Source organism: Opisthorchis viverrini (assembly GCF_000715545.1).
Source record: "Opisthorchis viverrini unplaced genomic scaffold opera_v5_36, whole genome shotgun sequence".
NCBI classification, from domain to species: Eukaryota; Metazoa; Platyhelminthes; class Trematoda; order Opisthorchiida; family Opisthorchiidae; genus Opisthorchis; species Opisthorchis viverrini.
In genome coordinates this window covers 1,513,636-1,536,506 of record NW_008751692.1, presented here as the reverse complement: position 1 = coordinate 1,536,506, position 22,871 = coordinate 1,513,636, and the positions used below count along the sequence as shown (strand labels likewise).

The following is a 22,871-nucleotide window of genomic DNA, read 5'->3' as shown; positions in this document are numbered from 1 at the left end:
GGAGAAAGAAAACCTACAATCCCATATCGATTCCATTCCAGCTTGTTTCCGCGACCAGGCTGAAATGAATACCACTGCTGAATGAACTGCACACCCAGCCGAATCATCGCAAATGTGGCGTCCATCACGGGGCTGTCCAAAAACTGAAGCATGTCAGGCCAATGATGGCAGGGCACTGCCATACTCAGTTTGATAGCACACCCGCAACTGTTCCATTCCTCCTCACAAACGAGCCCTCTTACCTATTCGTTTCATTGACCCCAACCACCACCATGACATTCATTTTAAGCTGTTGGACTACTCGTTCGAATTCAACCACCTTTGTGTCCCCATCCAACTAAACCCTGCAACTGACTTCCCTACAACAGTGCAACCAGTGATTCTGCTTGTTCTCAGATTGCACCATATTTTTGAGACTAAACTTACTAAACTTCTTAATTTGAATTATCCCATCTCCACCTCCACTTATGCTCGTTGCGAATCCGGCAATTTACTCAACCGCCCAAGGTCACCCATGGCCAGAAATGGTTTTCCAGTTTTAGTTCGTGTCAGCCGACTGAGTCTTTGAATTAGCCGTACCACATGCCTATTGTTCCATACAAGTTGCAAAAGAAACCTATTATTATTATTTAATCGAGTGCTTCCCACTGTTTATGACATTGTCCCCTCTTCCCGTAATCCCAACTACCCGTAAATCCCCGTCATATCCCAGCCTGACTGTAAACGCATGATCATGCCAGACGGTATGCCACCCACAAGTTGGGAATATACAATATTATTGTTATTAATAAAACGTGAAGTCTATGCGTGATGCTTGTTGGTGATAAAATTCTGTGTGGAGCATGAGAATTAATTTGCATGCGGAGAATTTTCACAAATTAATCAACGGAATCAAGCTCATCAGTGCAGCTTTCAGTGCATGACGGTGGACCACCCACACATCTGTGTCGAGAAGGGTGCGCTGATCTCTTTGAAGATAGGGTACCCACCATTGTACTGATTTGGTGTTCAATTCAATGGGCACCGGCCTACGTGCTTAATGGATGCGCGTCGGGGCCGTGCGACGTTGAATTCTGGCAGAATTCTCAACATCCGCATCCATACAAGTCAAACAACAATAATAATAATATTTCTTATTTCCAATTAGTGGGTGGCATAAATTCAGGCATGAGCACAATGTCACAGTCGAAATAAGAGCGCGACTGTGGGTTTTATTTGCTGTAAAATTCGTGTAAAATTGGTGGTGAAGTAAACAGTGGGCACTATCCGATGGTCACGCTCAAGGTGGCGTGGGTAAGGAACAAAAATTACAAGAGCACTTGCTTTCTTGTGGGGGGCATACTAGATGAGGCGCCGTGGGCTAGAAGCACACCCAAAATTTCTCTGAAACAGTGGTTCGAAGGAGGAGAACTTTAACATAAATTTTAAAAATTTGATCGTCATTTTTCGGGCGTATGAGATCTTCCCAAACGGCCGCAGTTTTGTTGAAATTTGTTTAAATCTACTCAATCCCCACGATATTCGGGGCCCGCGATATTCATATTTTAAATGGCTGATATGTCTGAGCACGTGAATGCGGGGGATAATTTTGTGGAGAATTTAGCTCGTCAAAGTTTTTTCTTATTCAATGCGTTACAAGTCGCTTTGAAAGAGTACCAGACGGAACATTTCGTTGTTTTCGTCCATATAAACTCCAAAAAGGGCAGCAATTCGCTACTTTTGTATGAAATAGCCTTCTGCCGTTGCAGCAGACATCCCTGCAGACGAAGCAGATTCCGTGGAATTCGTGGACAAAACAGTTTGATTGCGACTGTCTTACGGGGCACACTCGGCACACTCGCGTCAAATGTTGACCTCCATTGTTAAGTATGTCGTTGGTCACCTTTTAGTCGGTTTCTCAGATGACATGTTGTCCATCATAGCCAAGTTTCGAGAGTGCGGTCACGTGCTGCTGGTGGAATCGGAAGGTGGCAGATATAGTCACCTGTGCTTTCCTCGAACGCAGCAGATATCACTCTTTAGACGTTTTCCGGACGTTGTAAACGTTGATGCTACACACGGTACTAACCGTCTTGGGTAAATAAATTTCGAGCCCCTGACGTTCGCTGTTAAGTTACAAGCTTTATACATTCCTTGTGACAGATGACATGGGGATCGGTCGACCCGTAATGTATGCCTTTGTCGAAAGCGAGCATTTCGCGCCACTGCGCAAGCTGTTCAGCTTGTTCAAGGATATGATGGGTGGACAATATGCAGTCAAAACGTTCGTCATGGACAAAATGACTTCGCAGATGCGGGCTGCCAAGGCTGTATTTGACTTCGACAAAATGCTGTGCTATTTTCACACACGGGAAGCTATCCTGGAGCATGTATGTTTCATTGCTTTGGTGTAACTTTTGCAGACAATTTCCAACCGCAGTCGGCATATATTCCACTGCATGGCTCGCTTTGATAATGCAGCTGAGTAAGTGACTGTGCACCAAATACTAATCGCGTAGATTTTGCCGCGATTTGCAGATCTTGAGGCGAACAGATCCCAGTTTTCTCTCTTATTTGACTGCCCACTGGCTCCACATCACTCGAAAGTGGGCTATTCATGCACAACGTGGGTTGGTACATTTTGGGGATGCGACCAACAACCGCCTGGAGAACGCCAATGGGCGTTTGAAGAGGCGCGTGAATCACTCAGCTAGCCTGGAGCATACTGTCCAGAAGGTCGCTCATCGCAGCGAATGGCTAATGCGCGAATATGAAATGCACACCACTTATTATTGTGACCGTCGAAAAATTTGGGAGGGAGACATCTACGTTCAACGTGTGGTTTCCCGGATGACGACATACGCCGCTAATCAGGTTCTCAGGCACATTGGAATATGCGCACCAAATCTGATATACAAGCAGACAGATCGCTTCAAGGTGAGAAGCCCGTTGTTAGTAAAAGTCAGTTGGTGGTACAAACCCCCAAATGTTCCCAGACAGTCAACATCTCGGCCGGGACCTGCACGTGCATATTTTATCAATCAATGTGGCTACGTTGTGTACACCTATTTTCAGTATTCAGAGGCCACTCGTTTGCGGGCGGTAAGTTGATTGATCGAACATGCAGTGTCTAGGTCAATTTCTGATCCATCAACGTTGGCTTGCCGAATACAACCTAGCGAAGGGAGGAGTACCTTCATTTCTGGTTCCGAAGCCAGATCCATCACCAATAGAGCATTTGCACAAGCAGCTTGATCGGTTGGTTGGCTGACTGAAGCTGCTGGAACCGCGTAAGGCTCCTGGGTGCATGAAGCGTCTGATTGTCCAAAGCCAGCTGATGTTGCATCAAAATGCATTTAGTGCACAGGACAACCAGCCTCTGGTGTTGGATGGCAACCGCAGCCAACCACGGTGGCGTTCGGCGTCAAACGACGCTGTTTTTGTGGTCTCTGTGGCCAGCCAACTGGCCCCTTTGATTGGTGGTGTCAACGTGATTGGCTTCCATATCACCGTTATTGCTGCGGCAATGAGCTCTGCCCGCTGTGTGGAGGAAATCTTCAGGCGCGTCCACTAAGTGAGTGCACATGTTTAAATTAAACTAGTCTCATTAGTTGCCGGTCAGTCTACCTACGGGTCAGCTAAAAGAGCTTGCTTTGATGTTGATCTTGATCGGTCCATGGAGGACAAGCCGAGTCCGCCCCGTAAGAAAGTCGCAATAAAACTGTTTTGTCCAATTTCGGAGTTGATGGAGACCGGTGATTTGAGGCCTAATTTCTTAGCATACGCTTTGTAGACCTTGCTTTCGAATCCCGTGGTGACGAGGAATTCGTGTGATTGTAACTCGAAGGCCTCAAGTGCCGAATCAATGAACCCATGGCAATCCGCAACGACTATACATTTATCCCTCATCTCGGTAATGGGAATTATGAACCACTAGGTATGCAAACAAATAAAATTCAATTACATCCAGATGCTTAAACGCTGTTTCCGAAGGTTAATTGCTTGCCCATTTTCCGTTTCAGAATCCTTGCCCCGTGAAGTGGATCTTAAGAAAATGAAAAATGGAGCGACTACAAATTAAGCTTGTATCAGTGATGCCAATGAATGAAATGCAATTCGCCAATGGTGTTTTCATAAATTCATGGTGTGCACATTACCAACGGGTGGCGTTATGAGTATGGAGCGCCGTCGTTTGCCATTGTATTACGTTGCCGTGCATAGGTGAGGCCCCATAATCTGCGTCACGAATAGCAGTTAAGCTAAGTAGTCGAGGTGAGCGACAGCTCATTGTTTCAGGTAATGGTGGGAGTGGTCGAGGGGGTACAATCCAGAGTAGGAGTTGGGAGCTCGCTATGAAAGTGTGTCGTGATTGCAAGTTGACAGGCGATGACCACCGTTGATCGTTGAGTTATTCTATCATGTTTCCGGGGCATTATGGTGAGCTACGAGCATGAGTGTGGGCCTGCCAGTTACTATAGGTAGTCACGTAGGTTACGTCGACTACAGTTGCGATGTTTACTGAAGGTAGCAAACATAAACGGCATCGAGTAAGTATGAGTATGACGATAAATAGCCAAGTTAGGTGACCGCGAGTACAGTTGTGAGTATTACAGGCTGTCAGCATATGCTATCACCCATAGTTGAGTCCTTGTTTTTACTGGTCGGTATATATATTGGATTGATGTTGACTGTAGGTAGTGAAGATAAGCGGCATCGCGTATAGTATGAAAGACCGTCAGCTTTATACTAGGCGTTGCACATAGACTCAGGTATTGCAATTACGATAAGCAGCGAAGGTAGGCGATATCAACTGCAGTTACGAGTGTAACGGGCAGCCGTTGGTCGTTAAGATGTCACGCATAGTTGGAACCAGGTTTCTATCGGCCGGCATAGATACTGGCTTGGTGATTACTGTAGGTAGCAGGCAGGTACGGCAGTGAGGATCGGTGTTTAACACTGATTTCATGCTCTCCATGATGATATAAGCAGCAGACATAAGCGAGAGCGCGCACATTTATTGGTGCGATGGGTCATTGTTGGCAGTTAAATCAGGACACTTCGCACAGCCGAGGCCTACTAAACAACGTCGCATATAGGCACTGGCCTAGCAGTTTCAATAAGTAGTCAAGGTAGGCGATATCGCGTACAGTTTTGAGTATTAGGTTAATCGGCCTTATTTTTACCGGTCGGCATATAAATTGCACTGATGTTTGCTGTAGCTAGCGAAGACAAGCGGGATCGCGTATAGTTAGTGGTGTACATGACCGTCATTGACCATCGGATTATGTTACCGTGCATAGGTGCAGTCTCATTATCAACGTTGCACATAACGCGGGCCTAACAAACGCCTGCGACTGATCCTACAGGGTAGCATTTGCATTAACTACTCTTAATATGTCATTTTCATTCTTCAGGAACACCGAAGAACGCTAAAATATGCTAAAGTGCGATTTCGTGTTTTATGTCGCGTAAACCGGCAAAAAATCCAAATCGGCGATGGTCAATGACCTTGAAATTTCGCTCACTTAAACAAAGTGCTACGTGCAACATGCCACGGGAAGGTGCTAATTGATTAGACTAACTTCCCATTAAAGTAGCAACTTCGGAAACCCTATAGTTTTGACGAGCTCAATTTGTGTCAACAGCCTGCGGCAGATGAGTCAATGTACGATCGTTGAGGCTTGAAATTGGCCGGCAAAAACAATACCAGCGAGACTGTAGCAAGAGGTCTCCTGCCTGGTAAGTGATAAAAAATAAAACTGCAGGAAATGTGGAACCAAAACGACTGATCTGGAGAGCACCAGAATTGTCACGATGTGACCGGCCAATTTGGACTAAAGCCCTAGACCATCACAGTGGCTTCGTGGCTTTGGGCTGTTGGGCGTATGACAAGGCTCATGAGGAACCGTTGGTGAGGATGGTAAAGTGGAGACTATGCAGTACCGATAAATGGCATTAAGAAACTCAGAATCAGCGTAAACTGAAACTGGAGGGGATCGGTATTGTTGCTGCTGCAGCGGAGTCAGGTGTAAAAGTTCCTTGGGTGATGACGTTCACCAAACGCACAAGGAGAAAAGTGAGGTGCACGAAAAGTGACTGATTTGGTGTGGAGTACAAAGTGCAAGACACCGAAACGTTTAGATCTAGGCTCCGTAGATTGTAATGAACGCATCCCAAAGGCGAATGGGGTCAAATGAAAACCTTGATTGTTTGCAGACGAAGTAACCAGTGGGTGAGGGGGAACAGTCAAAGTGGGAAGTGAACGGTTGCAGGTATGCTAGCAAACTGAATGTGACAGGGTTGCACCACTACCGATAAATGGCATTAAGAAACTCAGAATCAGCGTAAACTGAAACTGGAGGGGATCGGTATTGTTGCTGCTGCAGCGGAGTCAGGTGTAAAAGTTCCTTGGGTGATGACGTTCACCAAACGCACAAGGAGAAAAGTGAGGTGCACGAAAAGTGACTGATTTGGTGTGGAGTACAAAGTGCAAGACACCGAAACGTTTAGATCTAGGCTCCGTAGATTGTAATGAACGCATCCCAAAGGCGAATGGGGTCAAATGAAAACCTTGATTGTTTGCAGACGAAGTAACCAGTGGGTGAGGGGGAACAGTCAAAGTGGGAAGTGAACGGTTGCAGGTATGCTAGCAAACTGGATGTGACAGGGTTGCACCACCACTGTAGTGGGAAACTTCAGTTTCTGGACAGCACCGTGATGGACGTCGTGATTGGGGTAGTTGGCCTGGGATGTGCAGTTCTGTTGGTAGAGGGATGTTTCCTGTTTGTCAAGGGGTTTCGCAGGGAGAACAACTTCAATGTAATATCGCAGGTGGTATTTGTTTTTTGTCCGGTCGGAGATCTCTTTAGGTGTAATGTACAGATTGGTTGGAGTGGATGATGACCAACAGGGGCGTCCATAGCACGTACTATCGCAGATCAGAGTTTGGGAAGAAGATGAAGTGCGATGAGACCAATAATGCTTGGAGAGTTGTAAGAGTCACCAGACAAAATATACTCTTTGAATAGGGAAAAAACTGAACGTTTGTCACATTTAGGATGGCAACGACAAGTGGTTAAGCGAGAAGGGTTGAGGATGGATCTGCACTCCGTGGTCTTGTCAACAAAGTCAAGCCTAGATTGCCAATATATGCTATTATACCACCTGAGACATTGGACAGTGGACTTAAATCTATAATGCAAGGCGAAGAAGACTTTCGACGCTGCCCTCGCATACAAGCAGTGGTGTTTCGAGCCTCATTGCACATATAAATATATTGTGTCTTCTGCTGGGAGCAACAGGTAGGGTTTTTTCGTCTGGTTGATGGGGTGTTGTTTGGTGCAGTGTAGCCTCTATTCTGACGAAGGCACACGCAGTTATGCACGGCTATGTAGGTCATGGACATCGCAGAGTATCTTCAGAGTATCGAAGGTATACTATTTGTTTTTGACAGACAAAAGATCAGACTCTCATCTGTAGTTAATGGCATTTCTAGTTAAATAACTCAACTTGGGCGGGTCCAACACTAACAGCAACAAACAGAAAACAACAGTGCTCTTTTGATTTCAGGCACTCAAAACGGTCCCACAATTTCACGTGACATCACGGGCCGCAGTGTTTGGTCAGGGACACAATAATGGTGTTGATGCATACATTAAAATATGAAACACTAAAATATGGATCACCGGGAAAAATGTGACGCAGAAGCAAGTTTAGGAATTTGGGAGAGGTGAGACAATGTGGGACAGGGAGCAGACTGAAAATTTGGGAACACCCAAACCAGTCAGACGGTTTAAAAATCCGTTTTTGGGCTCCGGCTCATTCGCACCGCCTCGCATAACTTTTGTTTTGTGACTGATTATTTATTTGAGGGTACAGTGCATTCTGTGAGTCAAAAGAGAGCCTTCAACACCGAAGTCAAGCCCGCAATTCCGAATCAAAAATCAGCTGTGAGTGTTTCGCTTTAATTTTGATACCCGACGCAAAACTGGCTCTTCTTACTATATCTCCTTAGGACACAAATATGAAGAACACAGCCGCCTGGAGTGAAGTTTATAATGAACTTTCTTCGTTGAGCGAGTACCTTGCACTCTCCATCCCGAGTCCGCTGGTCGCTAAGAATGTCACCCAGCTCTCTGATGAGTTATTAAAGACCGCCATGGTGTTTCTAGTGGACGGGCACATGAGGGAGAACAGGTTGAACATCTGAGGGTTATTCTTCAGAAAAAATCACGCCAACGAAGAAGGCAGAGTCGCTCCTTTTTAGTGTCCTCACAAAGCCTAAACACGAATCGCTTCATGCGGATTGAGTATGCCAGAAGGGATGCAAATTAGCACTCATGATTCTAGTCAACCTTCCCTTCCATACACCGTGCAGAGTAACTTGGAACAAAATATTAGCATTCGAAACGCCCATCCAGCGATCAGGCTTATATACGAGGATTGCCCCCTAATGGCCCAAAATCTGGGCCGCAGAAGCCATTGGGGAGATGCGCAAAACAGGCTTCCTCTTGGTCTCAGTTCAGATGACCCCAACCTTATGGCCAAAGCGATGGTAGCTGTGGCCGCCTGTGCTAAAAGCAAGCCGACGCAACCGGCCGCGACGCCGGATTGTTACCCAGCCAGTCAACCTTCCCTTCCATACACCGTGCAGAGTAACTTGGAACAAAATATTAGCATTCGAAACGCCCATCCAGCGATCAGGCTTATATACGAGGATTGCCCCCTAATGGCCCAAAATCTGGGCCGCAGAAGCCATTGGGGAGATGCGCAAAACAGGCTTCCTCTTGGTCTCAGTTCAGATGACCCCAACCTTATGGCCAAAGCGATGGTAGCTGTGGCCGCCTGTGCTAAAAGCAAGCCGACGCAACCGGCCGCGACGCCGGATTGTATTTTACCCAGCCATGGCAGATCCCTCGACTAGCAACGACAGTGATGCTCGGGAGAAGTTAAGCCTCACGTGGACGCAGCGCCGAAGTACGGCAAGCAATCATTGCTTATTTCCGAAATAGAAGATAAAGGTGCAGCAGTAAGCTCCACACCCAATTTACAACTTCTGGGCTGGACTGGGTCAGACGTGCGGAAACAAGAGATGAAGCCTACCAAAAAATCAACCATGGGCGCTGATTGCGACATCGGGGAATGCTCCCAAGATCCCCCACAGCCAAATCCACAAAATCAGTAACATCAAACCAGAAAATCCTTTGTACATATAATTGGCCATGCTGGTCGTAAACGACTCGGGAGCCCACAAAACACTAAAGAAAGGCGAATGCAGTCAAACAGAAAATATAAGATTCACCAAATTAGAAAACTGCAGACAAGCTACAAGGCATAGTCCTCTGCGAAAACGAGATTAACGGAAGCGCCACCAAAAGTGATACCTCTAGGTGCTGCCTTCCAACTTTAAGAGCCTCGGACAGACTCCTTATTGGTCAGACCGTGCAAAATGCCAAGGACCAAACAGGCGCATGTTTACCCCGAATCCTTGAAAAACAGCAACTTTAGTCGCTAAAAGGCCGTTTTCAACGAGTTACAAGTAGCAGCGTTGGAAATTTTTGCCCATGGGAGAGGAAATCCGTCCTCAGAGGGTAAAAGATCTGCGCGAACCGGGCTCCCACGGGGCTAAAAAGCCTTCAAATAAGAAGCAGCTCTCAGAACCATCAAGATAGGAAGCGGAAAAGTATGCCGCAGAGGCTCCTACAAGGCCTGGGACCTAAACTCGGCTAACAGCTACTAACTCTGTAACCTCTCCGGTTGCACACCTCTCGGCTTCCTACCTTCGAAGATAGCAGAGACAGTGTTGAAGTGCCTGTCCACAAACTGCCTCAGCCTCTTCAACAGGCTTTGCGATACCGAACAATCAGTATGCCCCAAACAGCTATCAATGACTGCATTCACAGCAACACGGCTCACAGCAGATGTCTCTTGCGCGGATATCTCGACAGATGACCATTATTTTTCGAGCTGACCCGAAAAGAGGGAGGACTTGTTGGGTTGCTTTATACTTACATGTGGCCCAGCCCATCCCGATTGTCCCTCTGATACCACTGCTGAACCTTGCTATGCACGGTGAATTGAAGTTCCGCTGCGCGGGTGCAATTCTTTTCTTTTTAGTGTGATCTACCGTTGGCCCTTGAGTCCTTCAGAGGACGGACGATTCCTCATACAAACCCTTAAGCATCTCTCCTTCAGGTACCCTTTCACCATCCCTTCAAAACCCTTACAGCAACCGCTTGCTCGCTCGATCCTGTAATTGCAACTACGAGCAAGTTTTTTGCCTGGTCCCAACCGCTTCTGGGACGAGTCCATTCTAAACAGATGGGGCTTTCATTCGGATTTAATCGACCTGGTATTCTGTCGTAAATTCGGTTTCCCTCTTCTACAAGTTCAATTCCATATACGGCGTTTGTTTGACCCTGTGCATTAGCACTATCCCCATTCATTCTATCCTTTACACCTGGCTCCCTAAAACAGTGGCACAAGTGGGTCTACTTAGTTTCAGGTTGAACCTTGCTTCCGACAAATTGATATCTCCAGTTCAACACGGATTTCTCCCGAACCGTTATTGCGTGATGAACATGTTGGTATTTATGTAGAGCTTAGCCCAAGCCCCAAACCAGGGACTCATATCGGATGCCATATTTTTTCAACTTCCCGAAAGCATTCGATCGAGTCCCACACGTGCCACTGCTCCACAAACTTGAGTGTTACGAGATACAAGGAAAAACCCTGTACTGGATCAGGGCGTTCCCATTGGACCGAGTGGAAATGGGCTTGACCTGTTCTTCTCCAGCGCCGGTTTCTATCGAAGTCCCTCAAGGCTCCGTTGTGGGACCATTGCTATTTTTAATAAACGCCAATGAACTTCCGGATGTTCTTGTAAGTTCATGTCTACTTTTTGCGGATAACATGAAATCGCGGAGCTCCAATGCCGGTGCCCTCCAAATGGATTAAGACGCTGCAAAGCAGCGGTTGGACTGGCACCTTCCTCTGAATGATTAAAAGGGCGTCTACATGTCATTCAGAGGAGACTCAACAAACGCCTTTGTCGTGCAGGGTGAGAATGAACCAACAGCCATCCCGAGGACAGGTGCCAAAAAGGATTTGGGCATCCATATCTCTTCAAACACGCCCTTCTCAATGCGCCATGAGAAATTGGCCCAAAAGGTATTCGCCGTTCTGTGGATGATTCGGCGCATTACTCCCGTATTCCTCCGTATCACTCACATGTCCTTCAAATACTTTTCTGGTCCTAAGCCGGACATCTTGCTGATTATGCCAACCAAGTTTTCTACTCAGGACGCACGAAGGACATAACCCTCATTGAGCGTGTCCAGCGAGCTGATACGTGAATGATTGCCGCCTGGCCAAACCAAAAGTGCAGAAGAATTACTTTTCCCCTGGGTCATCCTGACAACAAAAGGTCCTTAATTCGATTGGTCATCGCACATTCTTATTCTTGTTATCCAGAAATAAACCAGTGCATGGTTTGGAAAAATTGAAGCAAATCCCAAAAATTAACTATAAGCTAAACAAAAGGGTTGTAGCACCTGGTAGCAACGTCGGAGGCTCGCGAACTTTCTTGATTTCAGAAGTTTCTAGTATTTTTGAAGCACACGTTTCCTTTTTTCAGAAATATCCCTCCTCGAAATATCACTTTTGTCTTGGTCGCCAAATGGGGCGCAAAGTTGAGCATTGGACTAACTTCGCCCATATAACTCGTGGATTACTATGAATTTGAAAAGTTCTTCTTACACAAAAACAAAGTGAAATGGATGCCCAAGCACTGGACTAAATTCAGCCGAACACAAGAAAGCATGGTAAAACAAAGTTTTGCGGACACTTAAAAAGAAGTGAAAGAACTGGATTCAACAGCTTTGTGTATTACTTTATTTTCGCATAGATGGTACTTTGTGACGAGAGTGCTTAAGCCTGCCATTGTGCGCTGATTTTATCTAATTCTCGCAAGTGCAAGCTCTTATCACAACCGTAAACATCCCATCATTTGGTCCTGTGCAAATTGCAACCAGTCTAGCATAAACTGATCACAAAGCGATTAGATATGGAGCGTTGTTCTGCGTCCCAGACTGTCGTTCTTTCTATAACAAGCCTACGAAGTCAGATGCTGCTCTAGTTTATGCAGGTGGTGCAGCTCATTTCCAGGTGGTCTAGCCGCTGCAAAATTCCCTGAATTGTCAAAGAAGTCTAGGCAGAAGCCACCCAATAACTTCAAAAGTGAAAAACTCCACTTAGTCCAATTAGTCGTTACCCGGGTGTCACGTCCAAAAACAAAGCCAAATCTCGTGGGTATACATGACTTCAGTCAAAGCAACAAGCACTATTTCGCCGTAATAGCCGCAGGACGTATCGTAAGGCTCCCAAATCCCAGTCTCAAGAGCAGTATTGGTTGAAGAAAGCCCGAAAATGGAAGAAGCAGCAGCGATCGCGACTGAGTCGTACCCACCACCAACCCAGGAAAGCCGACGGTGATTAAAGTCGTTAGAGTAAGTGTGACCTGATATCCGTCCCGGTGTTCTCAATTTTCGTTTTTGGGTGGAACGTACACAGCAGTTTAGCTGATCTCGGGTGGTCAGGTAAGGTAGATAACGCACCACCAGTTCTACGACGGAAAAGTAGTTGCCGAAGTCAAAAATAGACCAAGCTTTTGAAGGAGAGCCAATAAATTGGCCTCAAGTGTATTCAGCAGAAGGTGCTCACCACGTCGTACGAAGTTTGTGATGTAGGAACTGGTCTTTTCAAACTAAGTAAAATTTGACCGCTCCAATTTGGGTTTATTCTCTATATTGCGTGGGCGAAACCTTACATTTTAGTATTTGGTTGTCACTTTCTTTTTAAATCGACCCTGATCAGTCCTAACGAATGACTTATAGTTTTAACCTTTTCCAGTATATTACTGTTTCACAAGGAAATCTATTCACTTTGCCTTTTTATAACTGACGTATTTGCCGTGTAGCATTTTTCACCATTCTTTACTGGGCAGCTGTTGATTTATTGGTCTGGTTACCCAAAAAGCTACTGTACCAGGAGTGTGTTGCAAAGAAATAAAAATCAAATAGCTAGGCTGAGTATACAATAATTAGGAGGGTCAAAACGAACAGACTCACCAAGGATTGTTCCAACTCTGCCTACTCTTTGACTGATCACGAGGTGTTATCAACGTCAAACTGCCCTACACTATCCAATGACAGTTTCTTGATCACCAAATCTCTCAGAAACACTCTATCGTGCCTTTATCTGGAGGGTTTTCAGAGCCCGATTTGTTTTCGAAATCCTGCAATGCCACCCAACTCGCTTAAAACATAGTGACCTATACCTGAAACGTTGCGCGAAAACCTGACCTACTTATAAACACAATAAACCATACAGAATGAATAGTTATCAAAACATCCAATCCCCCGTAACATTCACTGGGTCTGAGCCTCACGCTCTCCTGATGAAGTTTCTTCATTGTCCACCTTGAGTTTATCTGTTACCACTTTACAGCATCCTCGTCAATGTCCACACCTACTTTGCAAGCAGTTATGGACAATGTACAACCTAGTCTGCTTTGTGAAACGGGTGCTGACCTTACGGCTGGTCTCAAAATATTAGCATTTTGCTTCCCACTTTGCCTGTTGTTCCGACGAATCGAACATTGGAGTAAGAAACTGATCCACCAATCTTAAACATGAAATGACGACCCTGGACCTGAAAAGGATTTTAGATGTTGTATGGATTTCCACCAAAAATTCCCGCCTACCTGTAGCGTTAGAATGCACCCACCTACCAACTGCTTCCGTTTTAGCCGTTTTCACCGGCCCATCTCCTCTGGGCGTGCTTCTCCCTACTCTTTCAGTCTTGTCCTTAGGCTTGATTTGCTTAAAATCCCTTGGTTGCTTGCTGAAGGGAGCGTTTGATACATGCCGCTGCTCACTCAGCTAAGCGTTGAACAGCAATCTTCACATAACTTGAAGTTAATGCTCTCTAAGGAGTGATCTTTTAGCTACAGCTTCAGTCGGTTTTCTCTTTCTCTGAAGTTGTTTTTTTGCAATGAAGAAATTTTCTGCCCAACTGCTGGAGATACTTACTTGTGTCACCTATTCTTAGGCAGCCTATTGACATTTTCCTTGCCACTGAGCATACCGAGCTAACACGAATCCTTCCCTCCCCAAAACACGAACTACATAGTTGGAATGCATTGTAAGCTGTCACAGTTCGCCACTTTCTTTCGCCCTAAAAATTGAGTTCCGTTGCCCGTGTTTTTGCATATTAGCCAGTTGTGGATCGGTATTTATTCGATCTTTTCATCTTAAAATAACCAATGCTCCTTCAGACTTGTCGTCTGGTTATTGGCCCTAGCCGGATAAGTCTTGCTTTAGATTGCAAATAACTAAGTGGATTTCACACACAGTACTATAATTGGTCTAAACCCTAAAGCAGCTGGAGAGAGGGTTGGTGGTCCAGTCATCAGCAACCAGTAACTTGGGTGTCTCAAATCTGTAACCCAAACGATTTGCCTAGGAATATCATTTACGATTCACGCACAGCTTGCCCCCGGATCCTGACATCCAGGAGACCGTCTGTCAGATCCATATACGGCTGCACAGTCCTCGTCCTAATATTCGGACTGAAAGCTTGTTCCAAACCATTGACCAAACCCCTTTGAATCACAATGCCAGAATCATCGTTATTCATCAGTGTATCTTCATAAGCTGCTACTACCAGAAGGCCAGCTGTCACATTCACGTATCGTAATTTTCTAGTATTTCTTTGGAATTAGAATGCTTTTCCTCACCTCTCACCGGCTGTAAAACAGACTCTTCTGGATTGTAGAGACGTGTTTACACCCAAAATTCTTGACCTCATTATCACCAGACCCGCCAGCAGAAAAATACGCCAGAAGACTTAAGGAATGGTTTGGGTCCAAGTCATTCCGCTATACTCAAAAGGAGCGATTGAGAAAGGGTGAGCATTGTGGATCAAGTCAAATTACATGTCGTCCAACAACCTGGGCCTAGTTGTCACAGTGCAATGTGGCTTTATTGAGGAATGGCTTGTGGTTGCATCAAATCTGTTTATGTCGCTTAATAGGACCTACCTTGTGGGCCAGATTATATACTTTGGAAGGTGGTCTTCTGTAAGTTTCAGGTACTTCCGAATACAGCCACCTTTGTCGTTGAAGCCTTTCTTTATAAGTTTATCAGATTTTTATATTTGCTCAATTCATGTTGCTTCCCTGCAAAACTGTGCGTTCTGGGCATGATTGAACGACCCACCTAGAAGCATTTTTTGTTGTCTGCCCCGTACAAAGATTCCTCGTCGGTATTCTTAGTAGTAGCATATTATCGTTAAGCGTCATAACTGCCTCTTATGCCGGAACAGTGGTCGTTGTGCTGTCTGTAAACAGAACGGCCCAGCCATTAGGCACACAGGACTACAAGAGAACGAGTATGTCCTATTTCTCTTGTGTAGTTTGTGCAGTTTGCTATTGCTATAACCTAGAACCTAATAAAAAATCCTTGGCATAAGAACACCACCCAAAAGATTGGGGCCAAGTGGACAATTCGGTTTCTTACTAATATGAGTGACTCTCCTATACCGATGTATGTCGTGAAGCCTGTCAAAAGTGCCAGTTTATACCATTTTATACCAAATTCGATATATATCCAGCCATTAATGAAGGGACCTGCTGGCTTACGGCCAGCTTGAAAACCGAATATTCCGTAGTTTTTTTTGCGTTTGTAGTCAGGTGGGCTGAAATCAAATACCGTGACAGTCGAACGAGAGTTCAAATCACCCGCAGCTTTAAACACGGTGCACTGGTTAAGATGGTATGAAACCGATATGCTATAGGTTTATGAGTACGCAATCACCCAAGGTACAGATTTTGGAAGAATCCGTGCGGCCGATCCATGTCCACAACAAGTCAGAAAGCGAAATTCGAAGATTGAGCACAGTAAACCGGTGATACTATTCAGTTTACGCGTGTTGCCGATCCTTCCGGCGAAGAGCTTATTATCACGTTTGTAACCTTAGAAGACACCGTTATCTTCATTATACACGTGATTTTGGCATCGGAGACCATGCGGAAATGAGGCCTACCGATTTGTTTGGCTCTTCCGTATTTTGAGTACCTACCACTCATGATTCAATATAAAGTATGTCCATACAGATCTTCCGTTTGTCGCTGCATTAAAACGGTTTGCCGGAAACCCTAAGCATGGTAGTATCCTTTGTTGGATTTTGGCTACACAACGTCTGGTCATTTTAGTGTAGCCTAGTTATCATTCCATTAACTTCACTATTATCAGTGGCCAATAACTATGCAATCCACTTGAAAAGTGCCTACAATTTGAATTTGAGGGTTTAATGGACTTTTGATTTACCTATTTTTCAGTTCAGGTCACAATAAGCTTTCGCGGTTTTCAAGTTACACACCAGATAATATAGCTCCGTTTATGGTTATATTCACTTGGAGGTGTTATTTGGAGGAGACTTTTTTTAAATTTTCCTTTCCCAAAAGTTACTTTACGATAAACATATTCCGGTTGATCTATTAAGTTGGGGTCCCTTTTTCACTCCTGGACTTTTCCTAGGGTAAGCTCGTCTGAGGCGGGAAGACCAGTAGTAGTGGAAAATATATCGGATAATCTACCACTGCAAAAAATATAACTGCGACAAGTCACTGGTGTGGCTGAGTGGAGAGGAGATCTCAATAGTTTTTAAACTTACAGAATGGTCACAAACTTCAGACCTTGCTTGTGAATGGATCAAGAATTTTTGTCGAAAATATGAAGATACGGAACCTTGTCTCCTTGATCATCGGATAAGAGTACAACCGCATTATGCGCGTCGCTTATGAGTTTTACTGACGACTTTCACTGGGACTCCACACCGTTTCATTTTTAAAAGCAATGAAGTGCCAACGCATTGCATCACACTAATACGTCACACCAAAATAACACCAACTCTGTAACTTTCAGATAAGCCACGCTGAGCATTTTCACCTGCGGACAACGAAACTCTCCTGCATATTACCCAACTGCATCAATCTATAATCCTCTCAAATCCGTGTTCAGACTGTATAAAGCGCACTGATAGCAGACTGTTTGACTAGGGCCACATCAAACAGCTTGTGGAAGGCATATGCGTTAGAAGAAAGCGGTCAGGGAAGACGGAATGCATAACATTTGTTTTCCAGGACTAAAACCTGTGAAACAATTTCGGATGAGATGTCGAGTTTCATATTACTGGTTGTTTCCAGCAATCAGTTTATCAGCGAGCGTGATACTATGAGTACAATAATAAAATAATAAAATTGCAAAAACCTCGAATTGTGGGACTACAGCGGCTTCTGTGCACCGGTTTAGGAACTGCTAATTCCAAACGAGATCCCAAAGTTCACACCGATTCAAAAAAGCTAGCCACAAGATGCGGAATCCCACGTGCTTGATTTAAGCTAGACGTGTGATAAAATTGGTCAACGAGCGGTTTATCTCCGAGTCATAGCAAGGAAGAGTGTACGGATGAAACAATAAAACGAGGGATCACGTTGTACACAATTAGAATAGGAGAAAAGAACCAAGTCATTTAAATAATCTATTAATTTCTGTTGAGGACATGGTCTTCTTGCAACCGGCACCCACATAGTTGATTACGGTTTGATCTCCTGTTAAACTGACCCATTTAAATCAAATCTTGAGTGCACAGAATCGTGACCACTAACCATCAACAACTTGTCAGCATGGAATGACCAACTGAGTAATCTTATAAAATCTGTGGGAAGGCCTTATATTCTTCTTAAGTACTTTCTCGGCCGCCGTTAAAAAAATGCAAAACACAACTGGAGAAGTATAGCGCGAGTTGCCTGATTCTCCGCGGTGCGTACTAGCCAATCAGCGTACTAGCCGCTTTGTATGTGGGGTGAGTCCTTCACCTCAATTATTCTTCTGTTTCCAGATGTGATCTTACACAAGGTCAGATAGTCCGTCTGGTATCTTCTGTGAATAATTCCAAGCAGTATTCTTACTAACGACAACACAAGCTCCACTTAGGCTCTATGACTGGAGATGACTTGGGTGCTGTCATCAGTGAGAGGGTTATGAGTGCTTGCTCACAGTGTCATTGTTGTACGACACCTATACCGGTTAACGACCTGCTGTTAATTCATATCCCAGTACTCTTTGGCTCAGGACAACATGCGGTAAAGCAGTCAATCTAATCACAATAGTGTTTACAGGGCAATCGCCGAGTGCCTTGGGAGGTCGCCGCAGTTCTTTCCGGGGCGCATGTGTGGCGTGTAAATGTGTGCATATGCTGGAAAAACGCTTACCTCCGTTTTAGCATCGATAAGAGGGCCCGCTCGTCTAGTTTAATCAGAGACGAAAAGGAGAATTCAACAGCCAGTCACGCTAGTTGTTGTTGAGTGTTAGCCTATCCGTTTATTTGCCTCTTGGTGAAGAAGGGGGAGTGATACCTCTGGGACGAAGCTTGGGATGACTGATGATCAACGCAAACTCCCGAAGAGGTGGTAGGCGACTGTCAATAACGACGATGTGATGGAAAGTGCTGTGGGGCGATATTTGCTGCTTGTATGATACTCAGTTTTTATTGAGCACGTATAGTTGTGAGGGAAGCACAGATACTTCTAAAACTTTGTTCAGTTTTACAAGTTGGCGTTTGCAAGGTTATCTGATCTGTGTTCTCATCAGTCTGATCCAATGCATTGACTGCTTGCGCTCACGGATTAACTTGCATCGCTATCTGCAATTTTTGCGGCCAAAATTCACGCATTTTGAGTTCATTAGGGGGTTTTCTGTTGTCGGCTCTTCTCAATTGATTTAGCAACTGAGGAGGGAGTCGATATCCTAGTTTAGCACCCTTATTCTGCCGTAACCTTCGACAGGGTAGAAGCACTAAAATGGCGAAGCCTTTCATACGATGGGTTCTTATTAAGGGGTCCAGGAGGTTTGAATCGTCAAGATCGTGTGGGAATAGTGCGAGCAGGACGTGGTGGTATTTCGCCAGGCTATTGGTTTGCCATCACGAAACGGAAAGACCGAAATAGACGGTACATGTACCGAATGCATTGTGAGCTGCGAAACGCTCCATGGAACTTTCGCAGCATACCAAGACGCCTATCCGGCAGTCTTCATATGAGAAGCAAAAATCTCAAGGCTGAAACCTCTAAAAATCCTAAGATCACTTCCTACACTACTTGGACACTACCTGCACTACCCACATGATGCAAGAAGTCGTAAACGAAGATGCGGAACAGATACGAATACTGTTCTGTTTTAGTGTACAACTAAGCTGTACTGCAGGTACATCTTTGAAATAGTCAACTGACTTGGCTGATTTCATCGTGGAACAAATGTCCTTGCATTTTACTTGTGCCATGGTTAATCCATCTGAACCAAAACGTTCCGACAGTGGCCCGCAGAAAAAAGTTTCAAAAGACGTTTTGAATGGAACGGGTAAATAACGCGTCCCCACTATGCATGTTGGCCTGAAATACGCAAATCCTGGACTCCTAATTGGGTCTGTGCACATTGGGTGTTCCGGTCAGTCACCCCTGGTGCAAGCGGTACGTTACCAGGTCTAGGCACCAATTTATCCCCTGACCGTCTCCAGCAGTTTGACTAAACGCATCCACAGCTTGGGTGACAGCTGGCGCAAGCTAGTGACGCCCATCTTTATTCCAAATCGTTAAACTCGCTAATGACTTTCGGTCGTGAGTTAAGACCCTACGTGTATGTATCGCATAATTTGATCGGTTGCCCGAATAGGTTCTTCTAGAAGGAGGGCAAATCAATACAGCCGAAGCTCAACGTGAGGAAACGTCGAAATTCACTAATTTGCAGCGTCCCCCACTTTGTAAAAATGTTTAACAGTACTCGATAACCACGTTGCTCTCCCAACACTCGGTCCACTTTATTACATGACCGCTGTCAACACAGCCAGCTCCCGCCTAGCACATACCACGCCTGGTATCGTATTCAGGGTGGTTGGCCTAATATCTCTCACCGTTATACGTACTGAATATAGTCTTCTTTTAGCACGCAATATACCCAGCTTCTTGGGCACCAGTCACACAACCAGTTAGAGAATGTCTTGAGATTAACATGGTTCTCTGTACCGTCCCAGAATTGTTTCTTTTCCCTAGTTTTGTCTTCAATGTTTGTCTGCTTGGAAGTCCCAATTAAACCACTGAAATACTCACACTTAGGCTCTCTGGGATGGTGATCGGTTGGCTCATCAGTTTTGGTCTCTCCAATCCCAATACGGTTATGTAGTCTTGTTCATTCGGGAGCGGTGGATACTGCCTCAGTCAACTCGCCATTCTTCTGAAAACTGGGCACCGTTACGTCTGGCCGGCGGGGTACCGTCACACAGTGTCCTGCGGTGTTCGTGTACGTAGATTTATCGTGTTCTGTGATCGAAAAAGTGGCGGCCCCTGCTTCAACTACGTAGTAGCAAGTAATTGACCGTAAAGATTTTGATCCTCTGATTAGCCAGTTATCCAGCTAAGCAGCCCACTGGGCCACTCCACGACCAATGTGGTAAGTGCCGAGTGCAAAATCAACCCCTCAGTTATGATAACACGGGAACAAGCAAGTGATCCGTTCACTAATCCCAAGGCAACGATGGCTCCATTATTACTATTGACTTTTTTGTCTCCGCTTTTAAATACATCTTAATGCTAATGTACGTGACGATCACATTCCCAATTTGTTATACCACATACTCCGCAAGAACGCGACTGCACAGTTTTATCAAACTCTTCTTTCGCCAGCCCTCTAGGTGGGAGGGTATGAAGGAGCCCAGTTGTCTCCCAGTTTTAGAAGGCTCACAAATTTGGAATACCTTTCACTTGGTCTATTTCTTTATCCATTTTAATGTCGTACGTGTATGCACATGGCACCTAACTTCAATGTTGTACTTGTAGTTATCCTGTCGCCTGTATGCTTGCTTCTAGTTTTCCCTTCCTTTGGTAATTCATTTCCCTGTTTTACTGTTGAGCTGAAACACTGTTGTAAATATTGCCTTGTGTTTCACAAGTTACATGGTTAGGACGCGGAACCACTGACAGGAACCTCCGTAGTTCAAACTCAACCCTGGCTTTCCTATTGTTTCTATTCAGGTTTGGGCAACCTGACAGTGATTAAACCCTTTAATGTGCGTGATAACTATCCGGCAGAATTGTATCACAGGTAATTTTTTTTGAAATCTGACAGTTCCCAGTGTAGCCCAAGGCCTTCATACGTGCTTTTCATCAAATCCTGGAGGCGCTCTAAGAAAAGAGCTTTCACCTATTTGGTCCTGTGGAACATGGATTTCTCAGTTCACCATCTCTACAAATATCATGAGCACGTCAGGTGCATTAAAAACAGTCAAAATTGAGTGGAATGACTAGGCAAACCTGGTTTGTAGAATGCGTGTGTCATAATTTACGTTGGTCTCTGAGAATCCCAGAGTTTACGGTCCACTAAACAACTTTAACAGAGCCCATTCCGCTAGATTAATTTTGCAGAGCGTTAAACTGATTAGACCACCCGCAGATTCAGTTCAGATGTCTGTGTACAGAAGTCCTACTCAGACGGTACAACACGCAAAACGAGCTTTAAATCATACATAAGCAGACCAAGCGATGGTGGAGAATGTGTTCCAACAACCCTTTGGTTCGTCTGTCGAAATCTTTGTGGGTAAGCCACTCTACTGACTTGCACCAAATAAAGGTGACTTTTCCAAAGACGCACTCACAGAACAGAGTCCCGTTCCTTCATTAGGTCTCTGCAGTTAGAACTAAGCTTTCTGGGTCCAGTGCGATCCATTTGCTCCACTAACACCTCAAACACAAGTTCTCTGTCCACACCCATAATATGGTCTTATATTCTCTTCCTCCTTGTTATGCACAGGGCAAGCCAAGCGCACAACAAGGCGGAATGGAATGTGAACGCGAAACTCCTTGCTGAAAAACCTCTCTAACTTCGATCATTATCGACAGCATAACATCAGTATTCAACCTCAATACTCCACCACCATACAAACAATTTATTTGAAAGCCTTATTGTGGAAAAAATGGATAAAATTGGACTGAGAGGGGACTTGGTGCTAACCTAACAAAGCCATTTCGAAGAGCCTACACCTCAAAGCACTCATTTAGGCATTCCGAATAGAAATCGATGATAAAACTCCACTTACATCGATTACCAGGTTTATCTTTCAGCTCTCTAAGTAGGTGCAGTGAGTACCCTCCCCCCCCCCGAACCACATCCTAGAAGGTGAGTCGCACCAACAGCACCCAGAATTATCCTAATATCCCCCATAACCCTCTGCCAGGTTAAGGGATGACTACCACTTTGCATCCGCCACTCGGATTTGTGCACGGGAAATATAACCCTCGTTCTGTTTGCTCGATACGTTGTCTAGGTATTGCATCACTTGGTGCTGGACGCACTCTTCGACTGAACTGCTCGTTGCACAACCGAGCAATAATCTTCTAACTGCATCGCTGCGGATCCACCAACACCAGTCTACACGAGCTGTGGTTCTGAGACAACAGTTTTAGAAAAACTAAGGACTTTTAAGTTCTCAGTGAATATACACTCATCTGGAAGCATCACAAACGAGAAATTTAACTGGGTTCCAGCGAAGTCTTTTGAAAAACCTAGTTTGCAAATGAGTGTATATTCGCTTATTTCATGCAATTTGGTTTCAAGTAGAACATAGGGCTCACGGAAACCCGGGGCTGCGCCCACCTGATGAGCCCCAAAAAGGGCGAAACCGGTCGTGGGCTGTCGATGGATTTTCAGCAACCTTATGAGTAGTGCATTACAGATATATACGTCTAAGTTCTGCTGCTCAAAGTGGCCACATCTAACAGCTTT

At 45.1% G+C, this 22,871-nt stretch overlaps 2 protein-coding genes across 2 annotated transcripts; one reads left to right on the top strand and one right to left on the bottom strand.

The window, feature by feature from the left end:
* Window positions 1–12,405: 12,405 nt before the first annotated feature.
* T265_02797 (hypothetical protein) lies at window positions 12,406–19,226 on the top strand (the record flags this gene model as incomplete). Its single annotated transcript, XM_009167122.1, has 2 exons — window positions 12,406–12,467; window positions 18,887–19,226. 2 exons carry the CDS (start codon window positions 12,406–12,408, stop codon window positions 19,224–19,226), a joined length of 402 nt encoding a protein of 133 aa, XP_009165386.1.
* Window positions 13,767–18,918, bottom strand: T265_13095 (hypothetical protein; the record flags this gene model as incomplete). The annotated part of the gene is made up of 2 exons (XM_009167152.1): window positions 13,767–13,919; window positions 18,733–18,918. Coding segments are annotated over 2 exons (339 nt in total), but the record flags the coding sequence as incomplete, so codon positions are not given.
* Window positions 19,227–22,871: the final 3,645 nt, after the last annotated feature.